The 11,600-nt window shown below is 37.0% G+C and overlaps 1 protein-coding gene across 1 annotated transcript in view; it reads left to right on the forward strand.

The window, feature by feature from the left end:
- Positions 1 to 11,600, forward strand: part of ITGA8 (integrin subunit alpha 8) — a 201,994-nt gene that overhangs the window by 41,861 nt on the left and 148,533 nt on the right. The window contains exons 3-4 of the mRNA XM_006756159.2: positions 6,447 to 6,547; positions 9,340 to 9,463. Coding sequence (XP_006756222.1) covers positions 6,447 to 6,547; positions 9,340 to 9,463 — 225 coding nt within the window. The remainder of the gene's footprint in view (positions 1 to 6,446; positions 6,548 to 9,339; positions 9,464 to 11,600) is intronic.

Genomic DNA, 11,600 nt, shown 5'->3' on the forward strand with positions numbered 1-11,600 from the left:
AGGGTTTTCTATGTACAGTATCATGTCATTTGTGAATAATGACAATTTTACTTCTTCTTTTCCAATTTGGATGCCTTTTATTTCTTCTTCTTGTCTGATTGCTATTGCTAGTACTTCTAGTACTATGTCGAACAGGAATGGTGAGAGTGGTCACCCCTATCTTGTTCCTGTTCTTAGGGTAAATGGTTTTAAGTTTTTGCACATTGAGTAGATGTTGGCTCTAGGTTTGTCATTTAAGGCTTTTATTATGTTGAGGTATGATCCCTCTATTCCCACTTTGTTGAGAGTTTTTATCAATAAAGGGTGTTGGATTTTGTCAAATGCTTTTTCTGCATCAATTGATATGATTATGTGAATTCTGTTTCTCAGTTTGTTTATGTAATGTATCACGTTTATTGATTTGCAGATATTGTTCCAGGCTTGCCTCCCTGGAATAAATCCCACTTGGTTATGGTTATGATTTTTCTAATGTAATTCTGGATCCAATTTCTTAGAATTTTATTGAGGATTTTAGCATCTATGTTCATCAGGGATATTCGCCTGTAATTCTCTCTCTTTGTAGTGTCTTTCTCTGGTTTTGGGATTAGGGTAATACTGGCTTCATAGAAAGAGTTTGGAAGTGTGCCTTCCTCTTGAATTTTGTTGAATAGGCTGAGGAGGATAGGTTTTAGTTCTTTTAATGTCTGGTAAAACTCCCCTATGAAGCCATCTGGACCAGGGCTTTTGTTTGCTGGGATTATTTTAATTACTGTTTCAATTTCATCAGTAGTTATCAATCTATTCAGTTTTCTGATTCCTCCTGATTGGGTTTTGGAAGGCTTTGTTTTTCTAGGAATGTGTCCATTTTTTCTAGGTTGTCCATTTTGGGGCCGGTTTTTTTTTTTTTTTAATTCTTTCTGATTGAGTTTTGGAAGATTGTATTTTTCTAGGAATATGCCCATTTCATCAAGGTTGTCCAGTTTGTTAGAGATGAGTTGTTTGTAGTATTTTTTACAATCCTTTGTATCTCTGGGGTCAGTTGTTACTTCACCTCTTTCATTTCTGATTTTACTTATTTGCGTTTTTTCTCTTCTGTTTCTTGGTGACCCTGGCTAGAGGGTCATCAATCTTATTTATCCTTTCAAAGAAGAAGCTCTTGGGTTTATTGATCTTTTTTATATATATTTTTGGTCTCTATGTCATTTATTTCCGCTCTGATCTTTATTACAGTGGGGCCTTGACTTACGAGTTTAATTTGTTCAGTGACAGAGCTCATAACTCAAATTACTTGTATGTCAAATCATAAAGTGAACGAGTGAGACACGTGATGCTGGGCTGATGTTGTGGCATTCACTGTGACGTTCACTGTGCCATCTAGCAGTGGGGTATCTGAAGCTGGCTTGTAACCCAAATTTTAGCTCACAACTCAAAGTAAAAAATCGGCCAAGAGATGGCTCGTATCTTGAAAAACTCATTAGTGGGGACACTAGTAAGTCAAGGCCCCACTGTATTTCCGTCCTTCTGCTTACTTTGGGCTTTTATTGTTGCTCTCTTTCTAATTCTTTAAGTTGTAGGGTTAGATGGTTTATTACCAGTTTTCCTTTATTTTTTATTTATTTATTTTTTTGAGGTAAGCCTGTAGAGCGATGAATTTCCCTCTCAGGACTGCTTTCACTGTGTCCCATAGATTTTGGATGGTTGTGTTTTCATTGTCATTGTTTCCAGGATGTTTTTTTTTTTATTTCTTCTTTGATTTCTTTGGTAGCCCAATCATCGTTTAATAGCATACTATTGAGCCTCCATGTGTTTGATTTTTTTCATTGTTTTTATTGTAGTTGATTTCTAATTTTATGCCATTTTGATCTGAAAAGATGCTTGATATAATTTTTATCTTCTTGAATTTGAAGATACGTTGCCTGTATCCCAATATGTGATCTGTCTTTGAAAATGTCCCATGTGCATTTGAGAAGAATATATGTTCTGTAGCTTTGGGGTGAAATGTTCTGATGATGTCAATTCCATCTGATCTAGTGAGTCATTTAGGATTGCTATTTCTTGTTTAGAGCATTTATCCAGTGGTGTCAATGGGGTATTAAAGTCCCCTACTATGATTGTGTTGCTGTCGATCTCTCCTTTGATATCTTCCAGAAATTTTTTTTATGTATTTGGGTGCTCCTGTATTGGGTGCATATTTGTTTACCAGTTATATCCTTTTGTTGAATTGCTCCGTTTAGTATTATGAAGTGGCCCTCCTTTCTTGTTATGGCCTTCACTTTGAGGTTTATTTTGTCAGATATAAGTATTGCTACCCCAGTTTTTTTTCATTTCCATTCGCCTGAAAAAAACTTTTCCCATGTCTTATAAACAGCATAATGTATGGGTCATATCCTTTCTTATCCATTCAGCCACCTATGTCTTTTGATTGGAGTATTTATCCATTTACATTTAAGGTTATTATTGATAGGTACTTGTTTGTTGACATTTTTATTCTTTATGCCCATATTCCTTCCTTGTTTTCTATTTCTTCTTTCTACAACAGTCCCTTCAGCATTTCTTGCATTGCTGGTTTGGTGGTAATAAACTTCCTCAGCCTTTTTTTGTCTATGAACTCCTGATTTTACCTTCAATTTTGAATGATAGCCTTGCTGGATAGAGTATTCTTGGATTGGGTTTCTTGCTTTTCATCACCTTGTATACTTCATTCTCTTCCTTGTGCCCTGATTTTTTTTTTATTGAGAAATCATTTGATAGTCTAATGGAAGATCCCTTGTAGGTCACTTTCTGTCTCTCTCTTGCAGCCTTTAAGATTCTTTCTTTGTCTTTTATGTTTGACAATTTAATTATGATGTGTCTTGGTGTAGGTCTTTTTGGGTTCATCTTGATTGGGACTCTGTGCTTCTTGGACTTGTGTGACTTTTTTCTTCCCCAAATCAGGGAAGTTTTCTGTCATTATTTCTTCAATCAGGTTTTCTATCCTTGCTCAGCTTCCTCTCCTTCTGGCACCACTATTATGTGTATATTGCTTCATTTCATGTTGTCTCAAAGCTCCTTTAGACTCTCCTCCTGATTTTTAATTCTTTTTCCAGTTGCTGCTCTACTTGGGGTTTTTTTACCTTGTCTTCTAACCCACTGATTCAGTCCTCAGCTTCTTATAGTCCACTGTTGAAGCCTTCCATTGTTTTCTCTATTGCAGCTATGTCATTCTTCATTTCCTCTTAATTCTTACTCACGTTGATATATTTCTCAGCTCCTTATAATTCTCATTGAATTGTAAGTAATTCTCATTCAGAGGTTTGAGCATCTTTGTACCTATTACTGAATTCTTTCTTTTACAATTACTTGCTTCAATTTCATTTAGTTCCTTTTCTGGTGATTCCTCTTCATTCCTTTGGGGTTATTTCTTTGTCTCCCAATTTTTGCTCTTCCTTTGTATTTGTTTCTTTGTCTTAGATCAAACTGCTGTGCCACCAGATTTTTTTGGGGTGGTCCTATGTGGTAGGTGTTTTGTGGGACCCAGTGGTGCAATCTCTCAGATTTCCTGAGCTGGGTGTTTTAGGAAAGCCCCATACTTAAGTTATTTAGGTTTTTCCTGATGTATTTAGGTTTTTAATGTTATTGTCCCCTTTGTAGATGGAGTCTCCTCACAGGTTGTCTGACTATGTGGCTCACCCCCGACCTTATTGTGTAAGCTGTTGTGGATGTGCTCAGGGTCCTGCCTCCCATGGTAAGGGTTTCCTGCAAGGTCCCACTGGCATGCAAGTCATGGGGATCTCAGATCTCACAGCTGGGGTGGTGTGACTCACTGGTCGGTCCAGAGCCCACAGCAGGGTGGCGTGCAACTCTGTGACTCACTGCAGGGTCCTGAAGCCCTTGGCCAGGATGATGTGCATTCTGCAACTCTCTGTGGGGGTCCAGGAGCCATCTTCCAGGGTGGTGTGCACTCTGGGATTCACTATGAGGGCCCGGGAGTCTACAGCCTGCTTGGCCTGGGTCCCAGAGCCTACAGCTTGGGTGGTGCAACTCTGGCCAGGTGGCATGCATTCTGTGACTTACTATGTGGGTCCTGGAGCATGCGGCTACATCTAAGTTTTTGATGTGTGTTGCCAAATGGTCCTTCCAAAGTGCTGCATCAAGTTATTATCTTGAAAACAGTGAATATTATTATTTGCCAACTGGTAGGTGATAAGTGTCTATTGTCTTACTTTGAGGATGAAAATTTCTTCATGAAATAACAGGCTATTTGATTTCTGCTTCCCTGCAATGCCTGCTCAGGGCCATAGGTCCAGAAGAAATTTGTTGCTGAAAAGTAACCCCCAATTTATAGTTTGAATCAAGTTATACAGTTTAACCTTATAATAGCAGAAAATATGCCTCAGAAATTCCTAAGGGATTTCGTTTGCCGGGAGCCGGTCCATCCTTGCTGTTTCAAGGGACCTGGCATATATGGCATACTGTTCTTAATATATTTGCTCACCTTCTTGGCACTGTGTTTTAACCAAGGTCACCTCTCCAAGAAAGGTTGTTTCCCCAGGTAGAGATTTTCCCCTGAAGTTAGGGAGGGAATAAAACCCCTTCACTAAGTGCCAGGCGGGTACTTAATATCTTTAACTACACACAATCATGATTATGCTAAGGGAATAAAACCCCTTCACTAAGTGCCAGGCGGGTAATTAATCTCTTTAACTATGATCAATCATGCTTAAGCTACATAATCTTTACTCCCTGGAATGGAGATAAGAAACGCCCTAACCTTTGGAATAGAGATTGATAGGATTGGAATCAACTGGTATAAATACAGATGCAACAAGACAACATTCTCTAGCAAAATGAGGCCTGATTTGGAACTGGCTTCTGTATTTCCCTGTAATCCATTTTCTTCCTCTCAGCATCTTACTTTTCTTAAATCCTTTTTGGGATCTCCTGCAAGTATATTTGAATTTTTGAGGTTCTGGTCTTCTTTCCCTTTCTTTTTAGTAGTTTCAATATCCCAAAGCCCCTGTTAGCATGTTTGTTCTGGGCTTAGTCTAAACCTCATTGACTATCTTCTGAGGTGTCACTAATTTCATTGCTAAGAACCAGCAATCACTAATAATAACACATTATACTTGTATGTCTGTGAGGTCCTTTCCAATTTTTGACTTAGATTGAGATTCAAGGTTTCTAATTATATGACTCTTCAGCTTATATAGCACTTTTGTGTTCCTTTATCTCATGTGATCTTTATGACTCTGTGATCACTTGTGAAAGAGGAAAGGGGAAAGGTATTCTCAGCCTCATTTTATAGCAGAAATAAAAACTCCAAAAGATTAAATGAATTGCCCAGGATCATCCAGTTAATGGTGACAACACCCTTTGACTCTGAGTTCTACAATCTTTTAAGGTTCCTAGATGGAAATAGAAATGTTTATATTTTTAATTTTATGCTGTAATCTGTAAGTTCCTCTAATTCTTTGCCAATTGTGTGCATTTTGGGTAAGTATTTCCAGAACTTGCATACCATTTTAAAGAAGGAAATTCATGATTTTCTACTAACATGTCAAAATGTAAAATTCAGGTTAAAATTGAGTTTCCATGATTTATTCTTTTTTTAAAAGCGTATAATTATATGTAAACTCAATAGAAGGTTAATTGTGTGTATATTTTGGCCTCATTTGATAGGAATTTAAAATTCATTTTGTAATGCATTTATTATAAAGTCAAGGAAGAAAAGCATACATAAGGAAACACATACCAATAAGGTACCCTAGTACAGATGTCTTTCGAAATTCATTAGCTATTACTGATGATGCTCCAGTTAGAACCATGCAGTTAGAACCACGTGGGAAATATGTTAGCAGGGAATCAAGAGTGGAAAAAAATATATCTGCTTTTTATTAAGACTTGGAGTGTGTTATAATTACGTAGAGTTTCTACCCAGGCAGCCCCCTTCATGCTGACATCTGCAAAGGGTATATAAAACTGTGTTGAGGTGTTATTTTCTGTGGCTACGTGGACACATGTTAATCAGTTAAAAACCAAGTTTTTGGGAGTCTTTCATGTTGATTCCTGCTAAGCCATGCTGGGAAAGCTTGTGCTTCCCCCATTAGGGGCATTCCCATGTGTTTTACTATTGGAAAAGAATAGAATTCTTTAGAGCAGTTATAAATGTTTGGTCTTTGATCTGATACAAATCAATGACAATAGTATAGATTTGAGAATGTCAGAATCCACAGCAGATTTATAGTTGTGTGAAAATATAAGTAGTAAAATGCTCTTTTTAAGTTAAGTGATGAAATGTCATGTTCAAATACATCTTTTTATTTGATTGGTAATGTTCTAAATGGAAAGTCAAGCTTAGACTTAAAGAGAAATGCTCCCACCTATAAAAACTGTTTTTCAAGTATTTTTAATGGATGAATTTATTATTACATACTTTAATTGGCTGCCATATTTGACAAGTTATTAACAATTGATGTACTCCTTGTCAGACAACAGAAAGATCAGAGTTAATGGAACCAAGGAACCCATAGAGTTTAAATCGAACCAATGGTTTGGAGCAGCAGTGAGAGCTCACAGAGGGAAAGTGGTGGTGAGTATGACTCATGGGCTGTGGGTGGCTCTGGAATTAAGTGTACATGGAAATGCTTTAAAAAAAATCATATTTACAAAAACCCTTTCATGCAAGAACATGTCAGACTTTCAATGATAAGCTTATCAACATTTTAAAACAGAAATTGAATACCTAAAATTAAATAATCTATTTTGCATTTTTAAACCATATGAAATAAAGCTTTTTTTCCAGAAGATCAATGAGATATTTTCAAATATTTCAAAAACACCTAAGGAAGATAGGAAAATAATAGCTCCACTTTACAGAGGCACATTTAAGAGCTGATTAAAATAGACCAGAAAAGTAGGACTACTATTATTAGGATTCATTAAAAGTTACTCTATGGTGGTGTCATTGATCCTTTTTAAGACTAAAGGTAAGCTTTATTTAAAAATATAACTACTACTTACATGGTTCTCTGAGTACATTAATACTTTTTAAAATAAAATAAAAATCTCACTGCCAAATAGCTTTCAACTTTAAAATGCTATGACTTCATGATTCTATTCTCTTATTATTCTGAGCAATAACATATGTCTAAATTATTGAGAAATAAATGACTGCATTAAGCTAACCATATTTTTGTTTTGTTTCATCAGGGGACTTTTTAAAATTGTTGGCCTTAATTTCCTTACAATAATAAAGCAGTAACTTTAGCTTTTAGGATTTTTTAAAAAAGTTGTTTACATTATGATTTAATAAAGAAAATGCCTTGCTTTATTTGGTGTGTGGTTAACCCCCCAAAAGATTTTGACATAAAACAGGTAATATATAAAATATACATAGCCCTTTCTAGTTACAAACCTAGCTTTTACAATATGCTCTCGTATTGTATTTGCACTAATATAGTTCTCACATTCCAGAATTGGTAAAAAAAATGTTTATACTTTAGTGGTGTATGATTTATGTGGATTACAATTGAAAAGCTAGTTCTATCTAATAAACTATTTGAGGTTAAATTTTTTGTGGTGTTCTGTATTGATTCTTTAAGTCTTAAAAATATCTGTAACATAATTGTTGTGCTTTTATTTGATAATTGTAGATGCCTTCAGAATCATTGAAAAGAAAATCATATGCTACGTTTATAATAAAAGTGATTAATTATGAGGCATGCTTACATTTTCAAGGAAAACGCACAGGAAATAGGATAATATAGAATATATTCAAGTTAATTTTTTTATTTGAGCACTGAAACTTAGAATTAAATTCTACTCTATATGACATTTTTAGAAATTCAAATATTTTGCAAACAGAAGTATCATTTTGAAGATTCTAGGTATCAAGTTGTACATATTAAGTTTGGGTCAAAACTTAAATATATCACATCAGTTTATTTAACACTAGAGGCCTGGTGCATAAAAATTGTGCACTGGGAGGGGGGATCCCCTCAGCCCGGCCTGTGCCCTCTTGCAGTCTGGGACCCCTCAGGGGATGTCCACCTGCTGGCTTAGGCCTGCTTTCCCCAGGGATCGGGCCTAACCCAGCAGTCAGACATCCCTCTCATAGTCTGGTGCTCTCATAATTTGGGATCCCTCACTCCTTACTTCCTGCCTGCAATAGAGGCAGGAGAGGCTCCTACCACTGCTGCTGCACTAGCCAGCCATGAGCCCGGCTTCTGGCTGAGCAGCACTACCCCTGTGGGAATGCAGTGACCACCAGGGGGCAGCTCCTGTGTTGAGCGTCTGCCCCCTGGTGGTCAGTGTGCATCATAGCGACTGGTTATTCCACCATTTGGTCAATTTGCATATTAGGCTTTTATTATATAGGATCAGTGTGAAACTGAGCAGCTATAAAAAGAATAACATTTTAGAGCTGACAGCAAGTAAGCACTGGAAAGAATTGTCAAGATATTTAAATACCCTATGGTGACAGGGAAGGTGAGGCCAGCTGGCACAGTATGGAATCACATAGGTGAATGGTTGCACTGTTCAAACCTCACCATTCGCACCTTATGTTAAATGTATTAACCACAGACTGTGTCAGTTCACTAAGAGGGCCCTAAGACAAGGGATCTTAAGAGGATTTCATATATCTTCTTTCACATTTGATATCCTTTCAAATACCATGCTCATTAGAACCTAAGCTTCTGAAGAAGCAACCAGAATGTTCCACACATGGATCATGTTTTCCTTATTGTTGTTTAAATTAATTGTTGGTTTGCCATGAATAAAAGCCAGTAAATGAAAAAGAAAGCCAAGAACACTGTGATAAAAGCTTAGTGTATCCAAAAGAAAGTCATTGTTTTTAAAAGTCTTTAGATATACCTTCAATGATAAAGTAGGAGAATCCACAAAACAGAGATTTACAAACTTGTCTGAATCCTTTGATCTGAGAGTAATTTAATTTAATGTGATAAAAAACAGAACTTGTTCTCATTTTAAGATGTCACACTGATTAATTCACTGCTTAAATAACCATTTGCTCTTATGTAGACCCAACTTTTAAAAAGTGTGAATTCTTTGCTTTAATGAAATATTTACTTTTGCCAGGTTACTTTTATATAACTTAAAATCATCTGGGAAAACTGCATTTCTTTGTATATGTTTAATTTGCTCCAATTCTATGGTGCATTAATGTTAACAAATTGGCTTTGTAAATTTAATAAACTGTGACTACTGAAGTACTCATTAGCATGCTGGAGGCCAATTAATTCACCTGATAATTAACATAGTTTGTCACAGATTTAGGCATATTACTCAACAAGTCAAATCAAATCATAGTATGGGGAACCTACATCAAAAAAAACATTGCTTTTCTTTGATGTTCCACAGGCTTGTGCTCCCTTATATCACTGGAGAACTCTGAAATCCACACCAGAAAAGGACCCAGTTGGCACTTGCTATGTAGCAATTCAGAATTTCAGTGCGTATGCTGAGTACTCTCCTTGTCGGAACAGTAAGTTATTTTTATTCCTTGAAACTGAAATTTAGCTCAAGAGCTTTTCTGTGGTAGACAGTGCAGGTGATGTCAAAATGCCGACGGGAAAGAAAATGAGACAGGGGTAAAGATCACTACAGTCTTACAAGATGCCTTGCCATAACATGAGGGCCAAGTCATGGGATTCTGCTGATCCTCTTCTGTGTTTTAGAAAATTTCTGGGTTTTAGATATTTTGTGGTAGAATTGATTGGGTCCTTATCTTAGGCCTTAAACTCTCACTTGGTATTCAGAATTCACACAACAACCTAAGGAATGCTGACTGCCCACTTCTTAACCACACGAATGGTGTTAGTGAAAAAAAAAATAAAAAAAATTATATACCGTGTCCACCAATGGTGAACAGATTAACTCGTGTCAAAGAAAAATTACAAAGAGAGAGACTTTAAAATGGAGCCAGAGCTGCCATCCCAGAGGAACTGCCTCACACTTCTATGCCTCAACCCTTTGGAATGTTAAAATGGAAAAATACCCTGTACACTGGGCTTAAAGCAACATTGTGTCCTAAAGAACTGTTTGCAAAGATAACAAGAAAGCAGATATTATGACTACTTGACTGATGGCTACTGGATTGAAAATTAAAAACATTGTTTAGCATTAGCGTCACTCTGTTAGCTTTGCTGTGCCACTTATGCTTTCCTTCTATTTATGTAATTGCTCCCCTTCCCTTTCTCAGAAATACCCCTTGCCTTTGTTTCCTAATCAGAACAATATTTGGGCTTTTGCCCGAACCAGTAATTCCCAAATAGCTATTGCTTTTTACCTTAAGTAAATGCTTGTTGCCTCTCACTTTGTAAGGCCTTGTATTTTTCGGTGAACATTCATGCTTGGACCTGGGGACACACTGCATGTCAGTGGCTGTCCAGCCTGTGCTCTCAATGGCTGTTGCTTTCTTTGGCAGCTGTGTACGCAGGTTATCTGCACGATACAACTTTCTCCTCTAGGTATCTAATCCCAGTTTTTTCAAAAAGACTCTCTGCACGTAGGGTCCTCATCTCATTTGGTAGTTCTAGGAATCTTCCAGTGCCATCTCCGGGGGAACTGCTGTTTAATCACTTCATCTTGGCGGCATACCCAAGGGTATTGGGACATTATTAGTGATCATACACTCAGAGTCCTCGTGCACACTTCCATTTTTCTGTGTATCCCATAGGTCATTGGAATTTATCAAGAAGCAACCAAAGGATTTTTATCCTTTTTCTTGATAATACGCAAGACCACATTGAGGAAAATGGCATTAGAAAGATATTTCTAATGGATGATTTCAGGGTATTGATTTTTTAAAACTCAATCCTAAATTAGATTCCCAAAACTATAAGTACAATTTCCCTATTTCAGTTACTATTTTTAAAATTCAAGATTTCTTTAGACAAGATAATGAGCAAGTATCAGAAATAAATCTGTGAAGATAAAGAATGGACAGTGACAAAAGAAGGTTAATAAAGGGGCTGCTGAGAGTTAGAGATCTAAATGATTGGTAGTGGAACAGCTAATTTTGATGGTTTAGGGTGAGGATTTTGACATGAAAAAGATTATGACTTCATGTTTTAAAATACCAAAATAAATTATCCACTTATATCATGACAAATGTCAGCTGAATGAATATCAGTGAAATTAGGATTTCACTGCCCTGGCAGGCATGGCTCAGTGGTTATGAATGCCGGCCTGCTGATGAAGGGGTTGAGGGTGAGGTTCTAATCAATGGCACATACTGGGTTCATTCTCTGGGGCGAGGGGCAAGTCCAGGAGGCAACCAATCAATATGGCTCTCTCACATTGATGTTTCCTTCTCTCTCTCTCTCCCCCCCTCCCTCCCTCCTTCCCTTTCACTGTCTCTAAAAAAATCAATGGAAAAAGTGTCCTCAGGATTAAAAACAAAAAAATTAGGATTTCACTTTAAGTGATTTTAAAAGAGGGATTTCTTATCCTATCTAATAAAAGAGAAACATGGTAATTAGCGTACGACCGCTACCCTTCCCATTGGCTAATCAGGGTGATATGCAAATTAACTGCCAGCCAAGATGGCGGCCGGCAGCCAGGCAGCTTCAAGCTAACATGAGGCTTGCTTGCTTCAGTGACGGAGGACTCCAACGTTC

Source organism: Myotis davidii, unplaced genomic scaffold, assembly GCF_000327345.1.
Source record: "Myotis davidii unplaced genomic scaffold, ASM32734v1 scaffold494, whole genome shotgun sequence".
In the NCBI taxonomy this organism is placed as follows: Eukaryota; Metazoa; Chordata; class Mammalia; order Chiroptera; family Vespertilionidae; genus Myotis; species Myotis davidii.